Genomic DNA, 26606 nt, shown 5'->3' with positions numbered 1-26606 from the left:
AGTTTCAGTTAACTTTTTTGAGAAATAAGCAACTGGTCTTATATCCTCATTTTTATCTTTTTGTTTCAAAACCGCTCCTACACCCTTTATACTAGCGTCTGTATAAATGTATATTGGTAGTTCTGGGTCAAAAATATTTAGAACTGGTTTTGAACATAATAATGTTTTTATTTTATCAAATGCTTCTTGACATTCTGCAGTCCATATGAATTTCACATCTTTTCTTAATAAATTGTGTAATGGATCTAAAATAATTGCACTGTGTGGTATGAATTTATGATGAAAATTAACTTTTCCTAAGAATTGGCGTATATTTTTTTTTGTTTTAGGAAGTGGAAAGTTTTTTACAGCAGACAAATAATCTTTCAAAGGCCTTACTGAATTATTTTCTATTATGTGACCCAAATATTTTGCGTATTTTTCCGCAAAAGTACATTTTGAAAATTTCAGTTTTAAGCCTTCCTTTAGTATTGCCTCAAGTAACTTAGATATATGTAATATATGTTCTCCAAAAGTTTTAGAAAAAATTAAAATGTCATCTATAAAGTTTACTGCAAAACCAGAAAGTTCGTATTTTCTTATAATATTTCCCAATATTCTTTGAAAAATGGCTGACGCAGTCTTTAATCCAAACGGAAGACACGTCCATTGAAAGTGTCCTTCTTGTGTAACAAAGCCAGTTTTGTACCTGTCTTCTATTTTCAAAGGAATTGACCAAAAGGCTGAATTTATGTCAAAAGTAGAAAAATATTCGCAATTCACAGCTTTGATCATTAAATCTTCAATCAACGGAAATGGTTGTGATTGGGGAATAACAATTTTGTTCAATTCTCTAAAATCTATACATAGCCTTGTTCTCTTACCGTCTTCTTTTTTATATGCTAAAGTAACTGGGGCAGCAAATGGGCTATAAGATTCCTCAATTAAATTATTTTTTAATAGTTTTGATATCTGGCTTTCTATTTCTATTCTGTCTTCAGCTGTACATCTGTAAGGACGTTTGCAACAATATTTATCTACACTTAAATCAATATGTGCTTCATAATCCCGTACAGTGCCGATATCATATTTATCCTTAGCAAACACTTGTTTATATTTTTCTACCAACTTATCGATTTCTGATTGTTGGGATAAATCAAGATGATTAACCAATATTTCAAAATTTGCCGTGTCAATATGTTCATTGAAATTCACTTCGTATTTATTTATGTCTTCATTTTCTTTTGGATCATTAAATTGTACGATTTTTAGTTGTTCATTTTGCATCAACTTAAAGTTTTTAATACAATCTAGTCCAATCAAAAAGTCATAATTAAAATTTTCATTATCTATTACAAAGATATCCATAACTCTTTCAATATTGTATATTTTTATTTTAAGTTTTATTATACCTTTCGTTTTCTTCTCACCATTAATAGTTTTCAAGCTTACTATTTGGGTATTCTTTGAATTTTCATTTTTCTGTATTTTTAACAATTTTGCATTAATCAATGATACATTTGAACCTGAATCATAAATTCCAGAAATATCTAACGTATCATTCAATAGTAACTTTACTTTTATTAATGGTGGCACATCTAGTTTTTTGGACTCTCTTCATTCAGTTCAACTTCCAATTCAGAGTTATTTACAGTTTTAACAACTCCTGTTTTATCTTTATCCTTAAACCAACAATTTTCCATTAAATGGTAACGTTTCCCCTTTTTTTCTTTCACACATATGGGGCATGGTTTTGTTTGTTCCTTTTTATTTAATTTAATGTCAGAGCAAATACTGTTTTTATTGTCATATTTATTCTTTCTTACAAGGTGTTCTAATTTTCCAATTTCATAATAAAGATCCTCAGTACTTTTCAAAGCTGCTCGATCAATCTGATCCCCCACATAATTCGGTAATCCGACCGCTATAAGGTCAATAAGTGTTTCAGTATCAATTGATTTCCTTACTTCCAGTAAAAGTTTTTCTTTTTTTAAACCATATGCAAGTAATGAACCTGTTTGATATTTAAAGGACAGAGCATATCTAATGGGTGACAATCCTTTGTTTGCAAATGTCTCACAAAAACTTTTTTCCCATTTGTCCCATTCTGATTCTATTGTATGTTTCATTATCATACAACTATACCAATCGACACTAGATTGCTCCATAAAATTTTTTAAAACTTTAATTTTCTTTATATCTTCCTTTATGTCAAAACGTTCACATTCTTTATTAAAATCCTTTAGCCATTGATAAGCATTTAAGTTTCTACCATTGAATTTTTCAATCATGAAATCTTTTGCAATATTCCCTAAATTTTGATTTTCAGGTTTGTTTTGTCTTTCTTCAAGCATTTTTCCTAACAATTTTTCTAGTACTCCATGTGAACTAGGTATAATTTCAGAATAGTTTAGAATTTCTTCGAGATAAAAATCATAAAATTGTACATTTTGCTCCGCATCCAAATAAATATCTTTTATTTCCTTAGTTAAGGTTATCCAGACTTTTCTCGTTTGGTATCTTTTATTCAAGGATTTTTTTACCTTAATAAAGTTTGGAGTATTATAAATTGTTTGGTGGAGATTTACCGGCTGATATTCCTCTGGTATACTGAAAGTTTTATCATCAGGTGTGGCAATCGAAGTTACACATATTGTGTTTGATTTTCCATCACTTGTTGGTTTTACTTCAAAATCAAACCTCAGTTTCTCCATTTTTCGTAAAATAGTTGCATAAATGTTGTTTTATAATGATAATTATTTCACATAAATGTGATAGTAGTAATAAAAGCTTGATTGTGTTTCTATAAATAAAATATAATTGTTATTTACAATATTTTACATTAAATTATTAAATTAAATACTAAACTAAAACTTACCTATAAATAAAATATAAAAACAACATTCAACGCTATTATTTACATTTAGTTTATATTTTAATAAAAATTTTAATATTTTGCTGTTAAGTCAATAATAATATATCGAATATTTCAAATGTGACAATGTCATGAAAAAAAAAAGTAAATTACCAAAAAGAAATAATATTAAAGAGGTTTTCTTTTTACATATTAATAACTAGCGGACGCCCGCGACTTCGTCCGCGTGGAAATCAATGTAAACTTTCAAGCCCTATTTCACCACTTTATGGGTTGAATTTTAAATTTTTTTTAATAACATTATATTATTTTCATGATTTATCGGTAGGGTGGTAACTAGCCACGGCCAAAGCCTCCCACCAGCCAGACCTGGACCAATTAAGAAAACCTCAATCGGTCCAAGCGGGGATCGAACCCAGGACCTCCGTCTTATAAGTCCACCGCGCATACCAATGCGCCACGGAGGCCGTCAAATATCAGTATTTTCAATAGGTACAAAATCAAACCACACAAGTGTCAATAATTTTTTTTTATTTAGGTACTTTTAAGTATTTTTAAAAAATGTATTTTACGCACCAAATGAGATTTGTAACGTACTCCTGCCATGGCCTTCATTGCGGGCCCGCGTGCTAGAGTTGCAAGCTTACAAATTGCTAATAACATTATCAATACATATCATACATACTGACTTACATAATAATTATTTTACATAAAGTAGTAAGTATTATGAAACAAAAAAAATATTTTGTTTATTAAAGCGCAGAGGTACAAAGTATCTAATACTGAAGTATCACACGGACAACATTACCTACGCTTAAATTATACATACTTACACTATACGTACGTCGTACGCAATAACTTAAAAGTCCGTTTATATCTACAGACACAGTGCGTCACAGACAAGTAGCGTGGCAGACACCCACAGACGCCGTCTATTCACACTGCTCAGCATAATATAGAGACACTTAAAGTCCTTTTCATGAAAGAAGTCCCCCAGACGCGGCGCTAATGTCATAATGACGTTCATCGTCATTTGGTAAGGGCGGTCTTTATGTCATTTGTGTTAGGCGCTGTCAATTTTAATTCAGATTTTATGACAGACATGAACCACACAGATAAAATATTCTTTTCGCGAATACTGGCCGGGCGCGGCCCGTATCTATCAACTCTGCGCGTCCGCATTACGATAGATCTATATACGTTAATAAACACTGTATTAAAGAATATTATTTTGTCTGCCACGGCACGTGTCTGGCACGCTAAATGTCTGTAGATATAAACGAACCTTAAGAACTTAACTACTCACAACATTTTCACTTAAACCCTGTTTTCTTATTAATCACAAGTTCTGCAATTGTTTGGCAATTTCTTAAACTATTCTGTAAGTATTAACGTCCAACCACTCTGCCCTACCTTTTTGCTTTCATAAGGCATTTGTCCCTATACTTATTTTTATTTATATCCTAATATTAAGTTCTACATAAAATTATTCACTAACGCCTAACTAGTTATCTTAACTGATAGATATTCATTCAAAAGTGACGAAATTATTGTAAATCCTTAAATTAAATGCCGATCGGGAGCGAGGCAATGTAGGTGCAATACTGAGAAACTAAACTCGAAGGAGACCGACCATATTGTACATACAGCGCGTGCGTATTTACATGACTCGAATGATGATACTATGTTTGTTTGGTTGTGCTTGATGGCCAGTTGTCAAGTGAATGCGCACGAACTAAACATCGCTGGGCTCACAGTTTGATGAATTATGTAACCGTCCAAATTAATGTTATTCATTATATAATAATATCAGTTTTAGACTGCCAGTCCACCGAACCGGAACGAGGCAGCGGAGCCGACAACGGAGAAATATTAACCAATAGGATTGAATAAAATCTCCGCTCCTCTTCAGTGGACAGGGACTTGCGAGCTAGTTTAAAAATTCATATAGGTACATAAAACTAGTAAGCGGAGCGGGGAAACGGAGCGGGGTTAAATAAATTATATATAACATTTATGTATTTAACATAGTCTGCAACTCCACTCCGCTCCTGTGGACAGACACAGTACACAACTCTGCAGTTTCTCCGCTACGCTCCCTGAGGATCGTAACGCTTGATTTCTGTAGAAGAAAAAGTTTTTTGGGTCAAATTTTCCCTAAATCTGCTGCCCTAGGCTCCAGGCTAGGCCTACTGATAAATCCACCACTGACGTGGTGGGCTCGAAATTGTCGGCCTCAGATAAAGGCTTTTACTTCATAGGAATAAGGAAAGCAAAGACCCGTTTGAGCGATAATAATATTTAAATAACAATCTAAGTATTCATCACTATCTAGGATGTATACCGCGTCTCCACTTACATGCTACATCCTGTTGCCATCGTCGATTCTCTTTCTACGATCGCAAACGCTTCGAAAACTAGAAAAATGTATGGGAATGACATTTGCTAACGACAGGTCACGTCCTAATGATAATGCATGTATCTGCAAAGAAATAAATTGATTGATTAATTGATTACCTACTTCCTTATCGAGATTCCAATAATATTAGTGGAGATGTTGTACTAAAACACGATAAATAAATATTTCACACATACACTAACGCAACGATTTTTCATTATTAGATATGTTACGTACCTACAAAATCACCGCAAAAATATATTCGAATTTAGTTAAATACCTACTCCACTAAGCGCACATAACACATGCACAATTTTGCGTTTACGTACCTACATTATAATATATATATTTATATATAGTTTTTACACTTCCTAATACATAATTTGACATGTAGACAATATTAAATTATAATTTAAGTAAGTACTTATTATTTGTTTAAATAACTTTCGTTAAATGAAATTAACTCACATAGGCATCTTTGTTCGCCTTAGTTTCGACGTGCTACTGACATATCTAATAGTCTTAAATCTTTGGACTAATGTCAGTTTTATTCCATATACTGAACAAATGTCACATCGTATTCGCAACTGTCGGAGTGCGACCGACTCACGACTGTTTGCGCAACTTGCGTTGACGCGTGCGGCGCAATTTGCGCTAACGCGTGACGCGAGTTGCGCCGGAGGCGGGTTCAATATGTGCAATTGAAACATCGCCATCAATGCAGTCGATTCCTCTGTATTTATTAGATGAGGCTTTTTTAATTCCATGTTGTATTCGATTACTTTTACGCTCAGACCAATTACAGAAGGATGTCTGTCATTTTCTGAGGAAAACGAGCTTAGATTTTGTATATATCTTATATTAAACTAGAAGTTTTTTACACAATCCAATTATACAAAAAGGTATTTTTACGGAGCTCTTTTAACCGACGAACACGATTACAACTATTTAACATCGATTCTATAGAGACAGTTTTTATAATCGCATTAGATCGTTGATCATATACTTTGACAGAAAAGTAACGTTTAGCGAGACAGGTCCTATACAATAATTGGTCTGAGTTTTTACGTGAGTTCGAGCGATAGAGACATGTAACAACGCAGTCCTTTCATGATGTTGTTCGACTGCCACGTTAGACGCTCTATTTATGTACCTAAAATCGATAAGACATCAGAGCCGGCGGAGATGACTTGCAGGCGTCGACGGATTACAATTATTGTGATAAATTCGATTTTTAAAAAGTATTGGTGCTGAATGTACGCGACTCACTACACAAAGGGAGAAGTGGCGAATGCTCGTGAGGCGTATTACATCTGCCTCCAACACGTCCTAAAGACCACGACCGCTCTGTCAAGAGCGCAGCGACAAAGAAGAAGATTGGTACTGAAATCGATTTGACGAACACATCACAGCGTCACAGCCGCGTGCGGAGCGCTGCGGGCGACGCGGGCGGCTCGGGCGGCGGCGGCGCCTTGTCTGCCCGGCGGCACAGGCGCGCCACCAGCGGGTGCAGCAGCCGCGGGTCCACGGTGTGCTGCGCGCCCGTGGCCGCGCCCACGAGCGCGCCCACCAGCACGCACACCAGCGTGCCCAGCACGGCGTACCACATGTACGACACGGAGTACAGCCGCAGCAGCGCCGCCCACAGCGGGCCGTGCGGCGCGGCGTGCGGCGCGTGCGCGGTCTGCAGCGCGCGCAGCACGGGCGCCAGCTCCGCCAGCGTGCGGTTCACGGCCAGCGGCAGCGCCGCCGCCGCCGTCGAGTTGCCGCAGCCCTGCAACGAGTGACGCGTGTAGGTATAACGTGGTTATTGTACTTTTTTTTTTATTTTATTCTTTACAAGTTAGCCCTTGACTACAATCTCACCTGATGGTAAGTTATGATGCAATCTAGAATAGAAGCGGACCCTTTCGGTTTCTACACGACATCGCACCGAAAATGTCAATGTCAACGGAAAAATCACAAAAACGAAAATACGACAAAAATCGATGTAGTGACGCATGGTTTGAATGGTACACTGAGATACATAATAAGTCCGCTGATGGTAAGTGATGATGATGTGATGGTTAGGAGTAGGATGAAATCTACATATCTACGATATCGTGTAGAAACCGAATATTAATTTTAAGATGATTATGAATACACTAGCTAACCGCGTGGTTCCCGTTCCCGTAGGAGTACGGGAATAATATATAGCCTGAATTTTTTAAATCGGACTAGGAGTTCCTGATATTAGCGACCTGATTAACAAACAAACACTATAATATTAATATAGATTGAATGACCTGTAGAAACTAATTTGTTGAGCTGTATATTTTGATCTGTAATAGTTAATAGATTTGCTTTTTTCTTTGGTGTCTTGAAGTCTATGCTCGATGATCAAGATCAAGGTGATGTTTAATTATGAATGAATGGATAGATGGATAGATGTAAAAATATGTTTGTTTGATATAGTTATTAGACAAGTTTTAAACCGACAAGTGGAATACAAAATTAATTCAGTCTACTTATCTTTTATTTCGCTATGCTATTACATGTCTAAAGCTTGGTTTATTCCCTGGAGATGGCAGCATGCCGGCCAGCGCGCCGCGCCCGTCGGCACCGGCACCAGCGCCGCCAGCGGAGCACACTCACCTCGACAGACAGTGGCAGCATGGCCACCGCGTCGTCCACGTACAGCAGGCGCCCCACGGCCAGCCACGCCGTCACCGCGTGCGCCGACAGCATGCCGGCCAGCGCGCCGCGCCCGTTGGCCACCGGCACCAGCGCCGCCAGCAGGAACACGCCCAGCAGCGCGCCCGACGTGGCCGACGTGACCAGCAGCGAGCCCTCCACCACGCCGCCCACCTGCCCCACGCCCAGCGACAGCAGCATGATCACCAGCGCTGCAACAGAAGGCCGTAGTACGTGACTGAGCACTGTCACTGCTCACTGCTCACTTGACGAGCGTCTGTGCGTATAAAGTGGCGTAAATAGCACAGGGCGTAGACTCTCGGGGGCGCAAGAATAAACAGAGTTAAGCATCAGAATGGGCAACGCATTTGCAGTAGTGGACCTGCGTTTGAGTTTTAGTGAGTGAGACACAGTGGGCGGTATGGTAGGCAAAGGGTCTACTTAAATAGGGCGCAGTTACAGAAGCTCGCACAGGGCGCGGAAAAGGCTATTTACGGCACTGAGTGCGATTATAATGCGATGCGTAGCAGCGAAAAGAAGTATACCATCCGATGACGCTACTCGTGCGGTAGAGGAAACATCTCGAGCAGGTTCCAGGACTTGTGACCTTGGGTGTAGGTTTAAATGCATTCATACTACACAATTCATGCCTGCCCTGCCCATAATGTTTAAATTTATCAATATACGGCTGGAATCTTTTTAATCAATCAATCAATCAATTTATTTCTTTGCAGATACATGCATTATTTATACAGGTGGTCGGTAGATGTAGATGGTAAATGTATCTTGCCAATTTGGCATGCAAATTATTTATTAAGTATTTAATGATTCAAATGACAATTTCAATATTTGGCCTTCATGCAGCTTAAAGACGGTTCGAACAATCGAGTCTTTTTTAATGGCATGTTAACCCTTGTACGTCATCTCACTTGGTGTGAGTGATGCTGCAGTCTAAGATAGAAGCGGGCTTACTTGGTAAAGGTACAAATTTGTTCTACCCATAACCCTGACGGTTCCTTAGCGGGACTGGTACGCTAAATCGCGGTACGTCTTTGCCGGTAGGGTAGCCACGACTGATGTCTCCACCAGACGTTTCTTTTGAGTGTCACAACACTAGCTACTGCGCCAGCGCTCGTCTTGGTCAGGTGATTCGTCCATACCGTACACGACGCCGATGATCTTGATGACGGTGAGCTGCTGCGAGTCGCTGATGCCGCGGAAGGCGGGCGCGGCCGACACGAAGTCCTCCCACGTCACCGTCGACAGCGAGTTCACGTTCGACACCAGGAAGCTGCAACCGTTGTGTACATGTCAGCCAGTGTAGTGTCGGAATACGAGCTACTGCGTCGGACTATCAAATACATGGGCGTAGCCAGGATTGCATCTAGGGGGGGGCAGCTATACTTAAAGTGACTGGTTATTATTGACGGGACAAAATAAAATATACCTTATAATACTTCCATAATTCAGTTTAAACACTGTTTATAAAAGAGGCAAGTAGCCTATTGAGAACCTGCTCTACTTTTTGCTCGTTTAAAAAAGGGACCACGTTTTTGCCCACATCTAGATTTGTTCACACTACGCCACTGCATCAAGAGAACACAAGTCTCTCCACCTGAGTGTGCGCACTGACTCACCTCAGGGCTCCATTGAACAGGCTGCCGAGAAACAGGCCCACATCTAGATTTGTTCACACTACGCCACTGCATCAAGAGAACACAAGTCTCTCCACCTGAGTGTGCGCACTGACTCACCTCAGGGCTCCATTGAACAGGCTGCCGAGAAACAGGCCCACATCTAGATTTGTTCACACTACGCCACTGCATCAAGAGAACACAAGTCTCTCCACCTGAGTGTGCGCACTGACTCACCTCAGGGCTCCATTGAACAGGCTGCCGAGAAACAGGCCCACATCTAGATTTGTTCACACTACGCCACTGCATCAAGAGAACACAAGTCTCTCCACCTGAGTGTGCGCACTGACTCACCTCAGGGCTCCATTGAACAGGCTGCCGAGAAACAGCCCCACATCTAGATTTGTTCACACTACGCCACTGCATCCAGAGAACTCAAGTCTCTCCACCTGAGTGTGCGCACTGACTCACCTCAGAGCTCCATTGAACAGGCTGCCAAGGAACAAGCCCAGCATGCCGGGCAGGAACGCGAACTGGTCCTGCACGTAGTATGGCAGCACCTCGTCGGGCGCGGCGATGCGGCCGGCCGCCAGCGGGTCGCAGGCGCGGTACACGGCGTACAGCGCCATGCCCACGAGCCACGACAGGCTGAACAGCACGCCCACGGCCGGCACGTTCGCCAGCAGCGTGCGCCGCACGCGCGCCTCGCTGTCCATGGAGCAGTAGCGCTGCACGAACGTCTGCTGGCAGCCGTACACTGACAGCGACATGAACAGCTGCCCCACCTGCACACACGGTGATGCATTCGTTCGTACTGTATCATTATCAACGTTATTCGGCTCACTGCTGAGCTCGAATCTCCTCTCAAGATGAGAGGGGTTAGGCCAGTAGTCCACCACGCTGGCCCAATGGGGATTGGCAGACTTCACACACGCAGAACATTAAGAAATTTCTCTGAGGTTTCCTCACGATGTTTTCTTTCACCGTTTGAGACCTTACGCACCCCCGCCTTAGTGACGCCCACTTCGCAACGGGCCGTGCAGCAGAAATCGTAATATTTTAATTTCGCCATAACTTCAAAACCAAACGTCCAATTTTAATCATTCAAAGACCAAATATTATCTACATAAACTTTACTTAGTGATAAAGTAATTTATTTTGGTAAGGATTAATAGCATGAGTAAAATAAATGCGTTTGAATGTAGTCCAAAAAAAAATCAAAATTTTTAAATAAAAATATGGTTGTTGTGCCTCAGTCGACATAAGTAGGTATAGTGTGTCGCGGACTTTTTTGTAGATAAGATCTACAATTAATTAGAACATTTTTTGGTTCTATCTTTTATAGTTTAGGCAGCGTACACAAAATAAGTAACTTTTCTGGTTGATTTTTACACCTTGTGTCCGAAAAACCCAAATACCTTACGGAACCCTATCTTTTTCCAGAATAAAATTTAGCCTATGTTACTTGTGGATAATGTAGCTTTCAAATGGTAAAAGAATTTTTAAAATCAGTCTAGCAGGTTTTGAGCCTATTCATTACATACAAACAAACAAACATACAAACGAAGTTTTCTTCTTTATAATATTGGTATATATAGAAGTATAGATTAATACTTTTGAAACATATTACAGCATAATTTATATTTTTTAGGGTGACAACTCAATAATTAAGGCGATTTTAGGGGTATTTGACACAAACTTTAGGGATAAATATTTTTGAGAGTTGGTAATATTGCGCGTCGCTCACACGCGTCGCTCACCAGCGCTGACGCGGTGTCGACGCGCGTCGTCATGTCGCCCGTGAAGCGAAAGAAGCGCAACCGCCCGCCCTCCATGTTGTCGCTGAGCACACGCGCCGGCCCGCCCACGCTCACTGTGGCCTGCGCGATGAAGGCGGCGCTCACTAACACCTGGAATATACCAACAGGAATATAGATAATATCATCATCATCATCATCATATCAGCCGATGGACATCCACTGCAGGAAATAGGCCTTTGTAAATCCACCGCGCATACCACTGCGCCACGGAGGCCGTCAAAGATATAATTAGCAAAAAAACTGAGAAGTGGATTTAAAAATAAAAAAAAACCAATAATAAACAAAGGTTATGATTCATCTTTCATTCATAAGGTTATATTATGGTTGAGGTGTGTATAATTGTATTTCTTTCTATTCGCAATATTTGTTTACAACTTAAGAGTGTGCAATATGTAATTTGGTGGTTACAAATGGTTCTGGATCTCAGATTCTGGAAAAGTTAGGAGCCTGATATTTGGGTAAATGATATTTCAAAGTGTTAGCTTCGTTATGACTATACAAAATACACAATTTGTAAGACTTTTCTCGATAGTTTATTTTTTTGAAAAATACATGTTTTTTTTTACATTTTGCTTTCAATCTCAGGAAACGTAAACTTATTTTCTTAAATTTTTATTTTGTATAGAAAATTAGGTATATATCATGAACATGGCTATTTTGTTTTTCGTTATGTTGTTTAATTTACTTGCAATTAGGTAAAAATGGTTTTGGCGCTCACGTCATAAAATTTGCGTCGCGCGTCAATCGCTCCGTGCTTTTCACTCACGTGAAAGTCATAATTCGGCGTCTCGCTTGCGCTTCGAATTTTATCCATATCGTACCGACGCGCTGCGCGCTCTTAAGCCGACCGAACGCACCTTAAATCACAAGCCAGCCCGCCCAGCACGTTGAACTTACTCAAAGTCAAAGTCAAAGTCAAAATTCATTTATTTCAAATAGGCTTAGTTTAGAAGCTCTTTCGAAACGTGAGGTAATAATATTAAACTCAAGATAATGGTGATAATAATTATTCGAAAACTTAAAATTAAAGTTACGAGGGTTCCAAACGCGCCTTGGTCCGAGAAGAGCCCACAACAAACTCAGCCAGGCTTATCCTTTTTTAGTTTATCACCATTTAACAATAGGTATATACCTAAGTAGCCTGTCATGTAATAATTTTCATTTCCAAGCAATTTTGTCGTTTACGTAATCATTAACACTATTATACGACTTTAAGCTTAGAACTTGTCCAGAAAGGGCGAATTCGTATTACCGTCGCGTCCACAAGGGGCGTACCAACGCGCGAATTTTGAGGAGGAATTCAGTACGAAAAAAATTTTAATAAAAAAAATTCAACCGACTTCCAACTCAAAAATTAACCTAAACTAAAAAGGAAAAAATAACATCTTACCTATGTGCTACCTTCTGATCAGTTTGAAGGCGGTGCCAAGCCAGTGATGTTTTAATTCAAGCCGTTTAAATTACAAAATTTCCGTGGTTCTTTCAGAAACGGCTTTAATTAAAACATGACACTGGATTGGCACCGCCTTCAAACTGATCAGAATGTAGCACATAGGTAAGATGTTATTTTTTCCTTTTTATTAAAATTTTTATTTTTTAATTTTTAGGGTTAGCACACCTACTGAGTGTGAAGAAAAATTAATAAGCAATTAGTTGAAACGTTATTTTCTTATGTTAAGTATCTAAGTCATACAATCCCAATTTTAAAAATACTACCTTAACTCATATACAAAGTTTCACCCCCCCTTTATCCACGTAATATGAATATTCAGAAAAACGAGAAAGGTGACTGTCCTCCGTCTTCATCACCAAACCTCCTGTGCAGTCACTATGCATATAGGTGGAAAGTTCTCATCAATATAAAATTTATCAAGTCCAAACACAAGGTAGCTACTATGAACCGTCGAGGAGTTCCCTTAACTCTCCTTCATCTTCATCACCAGACCCCTAATACAGTCACAACCTATCCAGGTGGAAAGTTCTCATCAATATAAAATTTATCAAGTCCAAACACAAGGTAGCTACTGTGAACCGTCGAGGAGTTCCCTTAACTCTCCTTCGTCTTCATCACCAGACCCCTAATACAGTCACAACCCATCTAGGTGGAAAGTTCTCATCAATACAAATTTATCAAGTCCAAACACAAGGTAGCTACTGTGAACCGTTGAGGAGTTCTCTTAACTGTCCTTCGTCTTCATCACCAGACCCCTAATACAGTCACAACCTATCCAGGTGGAAAGTTCTCATCAATACAAAATTATCAAGTCAAAACACAAGGTAGCTACTATGAACCGTCGAGGAGTTCCCTTAACTATCCTTCGTCTTCATCACCAGACCCCTAATACAGTCACAACCCATCTAGGTGGAAAGTTCTCATCAATACAAAATTATCAAGTCAAAACACAAGGTAGCTACTATGAACCGTCGAGGAGTTCCCTTAACTATCCTTCGTCTTCATCACCAGACCCCTAATACAGTCACAACCCATCTAGGTGGAAAGTTCTCATCAATACAAATTTATCAAGTCCAAACACAAGGTAGCTACTGTGAACCGTTGAGGAGTTCTCTTAACTGTCCTTCGTCTTCATCATCAGACCCTTAATACAGTCACAACCCATCTAGGTGGAAAGTTCTCATCAATACAAATAAATCAAGCCCAAACAAAAGGTACCTGCTGTAAATCGTTGACGAGTTCCATCGTCTATGTATCGGCTCCATCATCAGACCGACTCCAGACCTTCATAAAATTGTAGTGGTTTAAAATATCTTATGGAAACACTAACAAACGCACTAGCCGTCTCTACGATTTTCGAAAGTTCCCCTCGATTTCTCCAGGATGCCATCATCAGATCCTGACATGAAAAAAATGGGACCACCCTGGAATCAAACCCTTCAAAACAAAAAAAGAATTTTCAAAATCGGTCCACAAATGACTCCTCCTCCTCCTCCTCCTTTTTGGAAGTCGGTTAAAAAGGGAGTTGACCGTGCACTCGCTCTAGAATTCGCGCGTTAACTGGACGCTACAAAGCGGCAGGCGCCCCTAGTATCTCGTCTCGCGGGCAATAAGCGCAACTCCCGCGCGAATCGAGAGTCTGGCGTAGTGCACGCGATTTACGCGCGTATTTTGAATTCGCGCGATGCTTGTGGATGCAATGTATTGATGTCTAGTACTCTGACAACGGATTCGCGCAATACGATTCGCGACGAATTCGCCCCTTCTGGACAAGGTCTTACGTTTAATATACTGTCAGGGTGAGCAAGGAACACATGAAACAATCACCATAGTGAGGGTCTGGATGACGTCAGCGCGTATGGCGGCTGCCAGCCCGCCCAGCACGTTGAACACCGCCGCCACGGCGCTGAGCGCGGCAGCTGACGCCCAGTGTGGCAAGCCCAGCACGGCGTGTAGCGCTACTGTGGGCGTGTACACCGTCACCGCCAGATTCAGCGTCTGGCGCAGCAGGAACGTGCCCGCCGCCAGCCGCCGCACCCAGCGCGACCCGAAGCGCATCTGCCGACAAACACATCGGTTATTAACTCAGACCAATTATTGTATAGGACCTGCCTCGCTAGACGTTACTTTTCTGCCAATGTATATGATCAACAATCTAACGCTATTTTATAAACTGTCTACAAAGAATCGATGTTTCATAGTTGTAATTGAATTCGTCGGTTAAAGAGCTGCTTAAAAATACATTTTTATGTAGTTGAATGGTGTAAAAAAAGGGCAAGAACTTCTAGTTTAGTATAAGATATGGACCAAATCTAAGCTCGTTTTGTTCGGAAAATGACAGACAATTTTGTTAGTGAATATGGGTGCAATACTGGTCCTTCTATAATTGGTCTGAGGTTATTAACAACTAGCGGACGCCCGCGATTTCGTTCGCGTAGAATTTAGTTTGTCATAAATCCTTCAGGAACCATGGATTTTCCGGGATAAAAAGCAGCCTATGTGTTAATCCATGCTGTAATATATCTCAATACCAAATTTCAGCTAATTCGGTTAATTCGCAGGCGTGAAAGATTAACAAACATTTATATCATTAAAATCAATCAATCAATTTATTTATTTGCAGATACATGCATTATGATTGAACAGTAATTATTTTTTTTTAAAGAAAAAGTTAATTAATGTCTATGACCAATCAGTTATATTGATTCCAATTTCCAGCGTTATCGTAGTGCTCATCGTCGCTTTGTGCAGACACGGCCAGTCGTGATAGCGACACGACACGACGAACGTACAGCGACACGATCGACGGACGATATGTCGCATTTGAACGGTTATACGTTTCTCCTGTTAATCTTCAATGGTAATTTTAATCTGTATCTACACTACATCATCATTACCAGCCTATTTTAACACAGCCACAGCCAGGTCCAAGGCCGGATCCAGCAATTTCTTTTTGGAAGTCGGTTAAAAAGTACAAAGGTAAATAAAGGGAAAACAAAAAAAGCACTTATCTAGATCAGTAAAACAAATTAAGTAAAAAATAAATAAACACGAGACTGTAGAATGACATATTTCAGCGTGTACGGCGGCGCGCGCGCAGACTCAGACGACGCCGGCGCCGCCCTCCTCGCCGCCCGCCTACGTGTTCGACGGCGTGGACTACGAGCTGCTGCCACCGCGCATGCGCCGCGAGTACAGCACGTGCTTCGAGGAGCAGGCCGAGTGTCTGCGCTACAAGTACTGTGCCTACTGCTGCGTGCTGCCAGTCTGTGACGGCCTCCTCGCCGCCCGCCTACGTGTTCGACGGCGTGGACTACGAGCTGCTGCCACCGCGCATGCGCCGCGAGTACAGCACGTGCTTCGAGGAGCAGGCCGAGTGTCTGCGCTACAAGTACTGTGCCTACTGCTGCGTGCTGCCACTCTGTGACGGCCTACTCACCGCCCGCCTACGTGTTCGACGACGTGGACTACGAACTGCTGCTACTCTGTGACGGCCTCTATGGCGCAGGTGGTGGGGCGGGGGTTCGAGGAGCAGGCCGAGTATGTGCGCTACAAGTACTGCTGCGTGCTGCCACTCTGTAACGGCCTCTCTGGCGCAGGTGGTAAGGCTGTGCTCCTCAACAGAGGTCCTTGAATCTAGTCCCGACTTTGGTCAGTTTGATTTTAAATTTTCTAATTTGGCTCAGGTCTAGCCTGGTGGTAGGCATCGACCGTTAATTACCACTAAACGGCAACCGGCATAGGCGTACATTTAGTAGGTTAGACTCACAGAGTGCCGTTAATACAAACTATTGTTAAGAAATGTATCCAAAAACTAAAAGATTCCGACTAAATAAGAACTTCCTTCTTCTTAGAAGTCGATTATCACCGTTAAGGTTGGCGATGATCCTAAATATCTGGCGACTGGAGCTCCGGAGTTCAGAGCTCTTCTGTGTCCACAGCGAGTACATCGCGCCGGTGTGCGGCTTCCACCGGCAGAGCTCCGCGGTGCATACCTACCTCAACATATGCGAGCTCGACGTGCAGAACTGCTACTTCCTCAATCTGTACTGGGGCGTCGACAAGCACGGCAATCGGTGGGAAGATCGTGAGTACCCAAGCAGTCATCATTCATCATCATTACTGTATTGAATGTACTGGGCACCACGGAGTACGTTGATACTTTATCAGCCGATGGACGTTAACAGCTGGACATAGGCCTCTTGCATGGACTTCCAAACTAAACGGTCTCGAGCCGGCAGCATCCAGCGGCTCCCTGCAACCCGCTTGATGTCTTCGGTCCACCTAGTGGGGGGTCTCCATTCCAGCACCTTGGGACCCCAACGTCCATCAGCTCTTCGAACTATGTGGCCTGCCCATAGCCACTTCAGCTTCGCGACTCGCTGAGCTATGTCAGTGACTTTCGTTCGTCTACGGATTTCGTCATTCGATCACGCAGAGAAACTACAAGCATAGTTCGCTCCATCAGGCCGCTGAGTGACTTTGAGCAGTACCCAAGCAGTAGCACAAGGTATTGACTAGGATAGGCTGTGGAGCGGTCAGCCGTGATCAACAGTTCTGTGCTCTTCACAGAGGGAGGCCTGACCTTGTAATGAGCAATGCACTAGGCTGATGTTGATGAATGATATAAAGTTTGTCCAATAATAACGCTGAGCAGATGGGTTGATCGTAGATTATTCACACCCCTGACGTTGCTTCCTGACACTTGCCATTCGAACGATGATTGATGTAAAATTTATCCAATAATGACGACGCTGGGTAGATGAGTTGATCGTAGTTGGTACCTAACTGAAATTGCCTACACCTCATTGACTCAAAATGTAATCGACGAGACAAATAGTCAGTCAGTCGGAGGCAGACAGATACTGATAGCCTCTCCATTACATCTCCGACACTATTGGCATTTTGTTTGCTCAGGTTTAATCGTCTACCTGGGTGACGGCGCAAACTGCGAGTACCATTCACGACGATTCAGTGCGCGCTTGGCTCAGCTGGCCGCGCGCGCGCCGCTGCCGCCTGTACCTCAAGACGACGACCAATAACAATCTGTTGAACTGTGCCGAGTTTCATTTTATTTTAACTTATATTGTGACGAATTGATTGTGGGAGTAGTTTTAAGACTTCACTGACAATAGTCAATGAATACAATAAATACTACTGTGATGTACAGAACTGCCAAGGGCACATTGTACCTACCTGTTTTTTTCCGATTTCTATAAGCTGCTATGTGGAATGTCCTTCCGGTGTCAGTTCCCTGACACGTATGAATTGAGCACCTTCAAGGCAAAAGTGCATTGACATCTTCTAGGCAAACTCGCTTCTTATCATCGTCTCATCATCGCTTTCCATCACACATAATTTTAGTCAAGCGTAAGCATATTCAGAAGACTCAGAAGTGGATAACAAAAATTAGAAACCCAATGTCGAATAATTCAAATTCAATTGTCAATTAATACTTGTCAGGAAAACTTAATTAACAAATCAAACTGCAAATCAAACTGCAACCAATGTGTCAGATTAATCGTTAAGTGCACACACACACTGATATAAACTATGCGAAGAAATGTTTCACTTGTCGTTGTGATTCGCGCTGTGACTTCGCTCAGAGCTGAGAGGCGTCGGGGGGTAGAGCATGGGTACCTGCAGATACTCGTAGACGGAGTTGGTGTTGAGGCGGTAGTACACGGGGATGAAGAGCCAGCAGACCAGCGGGAAGGCCAGCACCATGCCGTACAGCGTCTCCCACACCGCCGACCCGAAGTACACCAGCTCGGAGGGGAAGCCTGCAACACGCACACGGTTCTTCGTTATCAACCCATATTCTTGTATGAGTCTTAGATTAACATTCATAATTATATTATTTTGAAAAAGGAGGCATTTGTACAAAATTGTCATGACAGTGATAGTACAAACAAGAGAATGACTTGGAATTCAGTATATCAGTCAAAGAATCCTTTAACCCTACACACATTGTTCACAAGTGTGTGACTCCACTCAAGGTCATTCTCTGCCATTCTAGGGTCTTATTTTGGTTACAGTTTGATTTGTTAATTAAGTTGTCCTGACAAGCTGACATTAATTTTCTTATATTTGTAATCACTTTTGAGTCATTAATATGTAGGAACTTGTAAGTTGTAACTATTGCTTTATCAGACAGTACATCTCGCTGCCATCTCTTAGCCTCAGGGACAGACAAACAAACGACACGATTATAATATGAACAAAGTAATTAGCACCTTCGCTCTGTACCTGCTAGCTGTCAATCGAAGCTCAATAGCGGCCTTTGTGACTGAAACAGCGTCGTGCGTAGCTAGCTGTACCAGGAGTGTCACTATTTAACCGAGTTTAAATAGAAGGAGGTTTCTCAATTCGACCATATATATCTATATATTTTTATGTGTGTTTGCGCATAACTTTGTCGTTTATGGACCAATTATAATGATTCTTTTGTTGTTAGAAAGGAATATTATGTTATTTATTGCTACTGCATACTGTGTTATTTATTGCTTTTGGATATATTCTATTTTTTTTAATTAACTAATGAGCCGCCGAAAATTTTTTTTTTAATAAAATATTATTCAAAATACAAAGTCATGTATTACAAGTAGGCTCAGTTTACAAGCACTTCTGAAACGTCAGTTGACTATTTGTAAAGATTCTACCACAGGTTCGGAAGGCGGGTTCTGCTGAGAAGAACTGGCAAGAATCTCAATAGTTGCTCATTTAAAAAAAAAATCATACAGTAGGTATTATAATTTGCAAATGATAACAGCAGTACAATTTCTTATAGTTTTACTTCCTGTGTGAAAGTTGAAAGAGCCGTGATAGCCCAGTGGATATGACCTCTGCTTCTGTTTCCGGAGGGCGTGGGTTCGAATCCGGTCCGGGGCATGCACCTCCAACTTTTCAGTTGTGTGCATTTTAAGAAATTAAATATCACGTGTCTCAATAAACAGTGAAGGAAAACATCGTGAGGAAACCGGCATACCAGAGAATTTTCTTAATTCTCTGCGAGTGTGACGTCTGCCAATCCGCATTGGGCCAGCGTGGTGGACTATTGGCCTAACCCCTCTCATTCTGAGAGGAAACTCGGCAGTGAGCCGAATATGGGTTGAGAATGATGATGAAAGTGGAAGCTGAACTAATGGCCTCCAAGCACCTTTATCATTAAGGAACTAATTTTTTTTTATTTATGATAATATGATCTGATTACGAAGATTAATATGATGGCAACCCTATGTCGACCCTGTGTGAGTGTGTGAGTGTGCGCATTGTATGGTTGTGTATGATCATTGATCACAATACTCGTCGTACTACAACTAAGTACATCGATTATGATGACTATAGTCTGGCAAGTTGATGACACTCCCATGATATGCGGGCGGCGGGAGGAAAGACTGCGCGGGTGTGAAATCGTGCGTGCGGGGAAGTGAGGTGCATCAGTCGTGGGGTTTTCATTCATCGCTACACGCACCCCGGCCCGCGCGGACCGTTACAGTTTTATTATAAGTACTTATTAGATTATGCTCATCTCTAAGTCGAGAATTCTGCCTCGGAAAGCAATTCCGTTTTGCTGTTACTGGGCTATTGGGTACATTTTTTTACAAGTTAGCCCTTGACTGCATTCTCACCTGATAGTAAGTGATGATGCAATCTAAGATGAAAGCGGGCTAACTTGTTAAGAGTAGGATGAAAATCAACACCCCTTTCGGTTTCTACACGACATCGTACCGGAATGCTAAATCCCTTGGCGATACGTCTTTGTCGGTAGGGTAACTAGCCACGGCCGAAGCCTCCCACCAGCCAAACCTGGATCAATAAAGAAAACCTCAATCAGTCCAGCCGGGAAACCCAGGATCTCCATCTTATAAATCCAAGACTCGGAACACCTATACATCTTTCACTCCAAAGAATATTTGGAGTGAAAGAATTTTAGGTTTTGCGAGTCTATAGGTTATAAGTCTAAGTCATTAGATATAGACGTATCAGATAATCAATATATCCCATTTCTATTAATATCAATTAACCCCGAGTACGCGCCTCTATTCGTTACATTTGCTTGCATGAAATTCGACGAATTAAAAATGTAAACTCGAATTAAAAGTAAACATTTCTAAATTATGAACGCTCTGAGTCAATTAAAACTGCGTAGGTAATTGAATCGTGCATTTGATTGGTCAAGTTAAATATCATGTGCATAAGGTCTTTAACAAGGGTATGCACTATAAGTAAAAATTAGAAAATTCCTTGTCCAACATACGTTTGTATTGAGCCCTTAGGGTAGGCAGTGCATGTTTGCATCTTTGAAGTGCACGCCACTGTGCATATGCATAAGTACAGAACATTGTGACTACGCGGACGAACGGCGAAGGGACGAGTTATTTATGTATGTGTAAGCACAACGTCGTCGTCTCGTCTGTGTCCCCGTCACACACACACTTTTGTACGCATGTTATTGTGACACACACACTTTTGTATGTATAATGTTATCAAACGGTAGGTATGTTATTGTAGGAAAAATGTATTATCCCGTTTTGATAAAAAAATATAAATAACACACGTTACGTATGCAGCAAAGTTTTTATGACGATATTTTTGAGCAACCATGTTTCATATAAACATATATTTTTAGGGCACAGACTAAAGATGAGTCGATGAAACCCATAAAAAAACAAACGTCACGCGTCCTCTTGACATCCGTATATGACTTTTTTCAAAACATCGCGCTTGCGGCGCCACAGCGGCGCGCACGACGACAGGCCTCAGACCAATTACTGTATAGGACCTGCCTCGCTAGACGTTATTTTTCTGTCAAAGTATAAGATCAACGATCTAATGCGATTATAAAAACTGTCTCTATAGAATCGATGTTAAATAGTTGTAATCGTGTTCGTCGTAGAGCTCCGTAAAAATACCTTTTGTGTAATTGAATTGTGTAAAAAACGGGCAAAAACTTCTAGTTTAGTATAAGATATATACAAAATCTAAGCTCGTTTTCCTCAGAAAATGACAGACAATTTTGTTCATGACTATGACTGCGATACAGGTCCTTCTACAATTAGTCTGAGCGACAGGCACACGAACAACCTACCACCTCCCATGGCCCTTTCAACCTCTCGGTAATTTGGGCCGAATCGAGGGAGGGCGAACCCGGTACTTGCTCTTTGCGTGTTCCCGGGACGCCTTCTTGACTCCCTACAAGTTAATTTCTCTTTTAGCTCCTTGTCCCTTGATACTCACTCTCCCCCTTCTGGGGATGGACGACACACGACGTTGAGATTCGCTTTCCCGCCGCGGTCCATGCATCACCTTCGACCGGTGGTTAACAGTCCAGAGCGAAGCTAGTCTATACACACATGCGGCAGTGGGGAGCTCACCCAGGAAGGAGCGCACGCCGAGCGTGCCGCGCGCCACCGACAGGATCATGGCGAGCGTGGACACGCCGCCGCCCGCGAAGATGTAGGCGCGCTTGGCGTCGTCGCCCGCCGCCGCCGCAGCCGCCGCGTCGCGCTTGCGGCGCCACAGCGGCGCGCACGACGACAGGCACACGAACAGTGCGAACACCACGCACTCCCACGCCAGCCAGCCCGCCTGCATGCTGCAACACGAGCGCGCACCGTGAGAAACAATAACGTCGGACGCGTCTGCACGCCGCCATACGCGCGTACGCGTCGATACATTACGCTTAACGCTATAGGTACGCTGAAAAGAGACAAAGATTTTAGGCTCAGTCCAGAAGAGGCGAATTCACCGCGATTCTCTCGCGCGTAATACGCGCGACCTTTGTGTCCACAAGGCGCGTACCAACGCGCGAGCATTTGGGGAGGAATTCAGTATGAAACATGGAGTTGAACGTGCACTCGCTCTAGAGTTCTCGCGTTAGACCTTGTCCTAAAGGGGCGAATTTGTCGCGAATCGTATCGCGCGAATTCATACGCGCGTCGAAGTCGAATGTCGAAGTAGACATCAATACATCGCGTCCACAATACGCGTAAATCGCGTGCACTACGCCAGACTCGACTCGCGCGTGATTCGCGCGTATTGCGCGCGAGTCGAGATACTAGGGAGTAGGGACGCCACGCAACGTCCGTATGAATTCGCGCGATACGATTTTCGACGAATTCGCCCCTTCTGGACAAGGACTTAGATTGTCATCTTCAATACTCATGTTAACAACTAGGTACCGACTTTCTCCTTTCAAAAACATTACGCATAGAGACACGCATTGTCATTAGGCGCAGCCTTAATTAAAGGGTGCAGCTTAGGAACGTTTGGGATTACTGGCAACATGCACATTGGACGGGTAATGATAGGAATATCAACAATATACGATGAGCTCAGGTGAAGATAGGAATATCAACAACATACGATGAGCTCAGGTAAAGATAGAAAGATCAACAACATACGATGAGCTCAGGTAAAGATAGGAAGATCAACAACATACGATGAACTCAGGTAATAACAGGAAGATCAACAACATACGATGAGCTCAGGTAAATATAGGAAGATCAGCAACATACGATGAGCTCAAATGAAGATAGGAATATCAACAACATACGATAAGCTCAGGTAAAGATAGGAAGATCAACTATGTTGTTGATCTTCCGATGAGCTCAGGAAAAGATCAAGAAACACCGAAAGCTAAATATCTGTTCGCTAGCAAATTTTTCCACCAATAGAAGGCGATGAGAAAAGTGAACCTGTTCGATGTGAGATTGAGATCTTATTAGTACCATATTCAGATATCGAACACGTACGGAGAACATTGTCAGTTATGCCTAATTGCCTAATTCGTACTATTTAGTCGAATACGAACGATTTTTGGATTTACCGCCCAAAAATCGTTCGTACTCGACTAAAATACTAAAGTAATCCGATCTAGGCCCGAGAGTCAACATGTTTGCACGCAAGTTTGCACTTAACTTAAGGCCTATTGCCAATGATATTAAAAATTTTATCACTGGGTGGCAGGGTAAGGGTAGTTGAAAGTTTACATCAATTTACACGCGGACGAAGTCGCGGGCGTTTGCTAGTAAGTAATAATTGTTACTAACAAAAAAAAATATTAGGTCAAATACCATTAACATACTTCTATATATAAGTAAATTATATTAACTAATTGAGTCATAATTACTTGAAATAAACGAATTGATATAAAAAACATTAAAAATTTAGTCAATTGGAATTTAAAATGCGTGATTTTTTTTCCAATTAATGGTGTCCAAAAAGAGACGTGATTGCCCAGTGGACATGACCTCTGCCTTCGATTCAGAGGGCGTAAGTTCGAATCCGGTCCGGAGCATGCACTTTTCAGATAAGCGCATTTTAAGAAATTAAATATCACGTGTCTCAAACGGTGAAGGAAAAACATCGTGACGAAACCTGAGAATTTTCTTAATTCTCTACGTGTGTAGTCTTCCAATTAGCAAGGCCTAACCCCTCTAATTCTGAGAGGAGACTCGTGCTCACAGTGAGCCGAATATGGGTCGTTTATGATAATTATGATCCAAATTCTTGCAGTTGGTATAGAAATGACAGCCACTCACCTGTTCGTAATAACATATCCCAAACCTCGGAATGCTTGCATTTTTGACCGATTACAAAAAAGGAGGATATCAATTTGATTGGTATTTTTTTTATAATTTATTTTTTTAACCTATTTACCAAAACGATGTTTCTATGCGATCGTGAAAACAAGAGTGAGCGCAATGTAATAGCCGTGTGACGTCACGGCAGACAAAAGCCTAGACAGGCGTACTAATCGATCTGAGGAGTTCTCAATGTTCTGACTAATGGTACAGATATACTAGTTGTCTGCTGCGTCGTCAGTTGACCTAATACACACAACCTTCATTTTTATAGTAAACTTCGTCCGCGTGGAGTTTAGTTTTTCACAAATCACTCGGGAACCATGGATTTTTTCCGGGATAAAAAGTAGCCTATATGTTAATCCAGGCTATAATATATCTTAATACCAAATTTCAAATAATTCGGTTCAGTAGTCGAGGCGTGAAAGAGTAACAAACATTTATATCATCAAAATCATCAGTTTTTCGCTAATCTCGGGAAACCATTGATTTTTTCGCGATAAAAAGTAGCTGTGGTTTTCCAGAGTAAAATCTATTTCCGTTCCAAATTTCAGCCAAATCGCTTCAGTAGTAGCGGCGTTAAAGAAAACAAACATCCAAACAAACATACATCCAAACATCCATACAAACTTTCGCATTTATAATATTAGTAGAATATATTTTTTACGTGTTAAATTATGTGTTACCGTTAAATTGTAATAGTAGATTATGAAACGTTTGCATAATTACAGTCATTAAAGCATGAGTTGCATTTTATAAAACGAACGAAGTGAGTTTTATAATAGAGACACAAGTGATTTAATGCCAAGTTATGCACGTTTCATACTCTTCTTTATCTAATCTCATGAAAAAGGAATCTAACAAAATTAAATAGGTACTATTACATTTTCCACGACTAAGAAGGTAAAGGATTGATGGTTGTATTTGTAGCACTTTCCAATATATCCGGGAGAGTTTGTTCCATATCAAAGCTCGAGTCAGTGATTTTGCTATAAATACAAATCTAAAATGCAGTTAAGATATAAATTTGTAATTAAATCTATAATGTAATTCGAGTGGCACCAAAATTATATTACTAATTAATTTTTTTTTTAAGTGTATACCAACAGGCAAAGATTGACACCCGTACAGCCATGTCTTCATACTCGAATTTGAATCACAATTTAAATTACAGCCCTGTTCAAATTGTTAATTAATTAATTTTAGTTAAATTAATTAATTATATAGTAAAAATATACCAATTTAAAAGGAGATGGTCCAAAATTGTATAGAGCCCAGGATCACTCATTGTACCCTAGCGGAAATAAAAGAATATATTTTTTTAACTAGTTTTGATTATAAAAATCTACGAATTTACTTTAATTCTTTCGAAATAATATTCATTATCTCCCAAGCAATGCAACATTATTATGGGTAATAATGGCGGATAGATGACCTTTTTTAATGCAGTAATCGATTTGACGTTTGTCATAGTTGCTTTATGGGCGCCATCTTAATTTAACTCGAAAACTTGGGATTTTGTTTTATTTATTTCTTTTTATTTTGTTAGATTTATTTACTTTAATAAATTTTAATAAGATCCTTGTATTTATTAAATTTTAATGATACGGGGTACAAGAGTGGACCTGAAATGGACCATCTCCTTTTAAAATATAAAAAAAATTGTTAAAAAATCAAGAACCCAGAGCTGTGCTGTAATAGTATAAAAGTTATACTATAATATCACACTTTCCTTATAAAGAGCAGTGTTTTAATGTAATTTTTTAATTTATTACAGTATGCTATTTTAATATATTTTTTAATTTCATAATTGGAATACGAGATTACGAATACACGAGATTAGAGAAATTATTTTATGTAATGATAATAAACATTGTAAAGGTTAAAAGAGCAACTGTTGAGTTTATTGTTGGTTTTCTCAGTACAACTTGTCTTCCGAACCGGTTGTTTATTCTTTACAAATACATACATATTATATGTAGTTAGAATTGACGTTTTGCAAGGGATTATAATTTTGCAAAAAACTCATTTTGATTATAATTTTTAGTATCGATTTTTTTTATTCTTTACAAGTCTTGCCTACAGTCTCACCTGATGGTAAGTGATGATGCAACCTAAGATAGAAGCGGGCTAACTTGTTAGGAGGATGATGAAAATCCTCCTAGGGTGGTAACTAGCCACGGCCG

The 26606-nt window shown here is 40.8% G+C and overlaps 1 protein-coding gene across 1 annotated transcript in view; it reads right to left on the bottom strand.

Moving 5' to 3' along the window:
- Positions 1 to 3368: 3368 nt before the first annotated feature.
- The window catches only part of LOC112054365 (sodium-coupled monocarboxylate transporter 1), a 50786-nt gene continuing 27548 nt past the window's right edge, over positions 3369 to 26606 (bottom strand). Inside the window, exons 2-9 of the mRNA XM_052889060.1 lie at positions 22210 to 22430; positions 18473 to 18615; positions 14660 to 14890; positions 11320 to 11469; positions 10031 to 10344; positions 9086 to 9216; positions 7887 to 8137; positions 3369 to 7026 (exon numbers count right to left, since the gene is read on the bottom strand). Of these exons, the coding sequence (XP_052745020.1) occupies positions 6667 to 7026; positions 7887 to 8137; positions 9086 to 9216; positions 10031 to 10344; positions 11320 to 11469; positions 14660 to 14890; positions 18473 to 18615; positions 22210 to 22429 (1800 nt within the window). The 5' untranslated portion in view covers position 22430 and the 3' untranslated portion in view covers positions 3369 to 6666. The remainder of the gene's footprint in view (positions 7027 to 7886; positions 8138 to 9085; positions 9217 to 10030; positions 10345 to 11319; positions 11470 to 14659; positions 14891 to 18472; positions 18616 to 22209; positions 22431 to 26606) is intronic.

This window comes from Bicyclus anynana, chromosome 24, assembly GCF_947172395.1.
Source record: "Bicyclus anynana chromosome 24, ilBicAnyn1.1, whole genome shotgun sequence".
NCBI lineage: Eukaryota > Metazoa > Arthropoda > Insecta > Lepidoptera > Nymphalidae > Bicyclus > Bicyclus anynana.
This window is presented reverse-complemented; position numbering and strand designations above follow the sequence as displayed.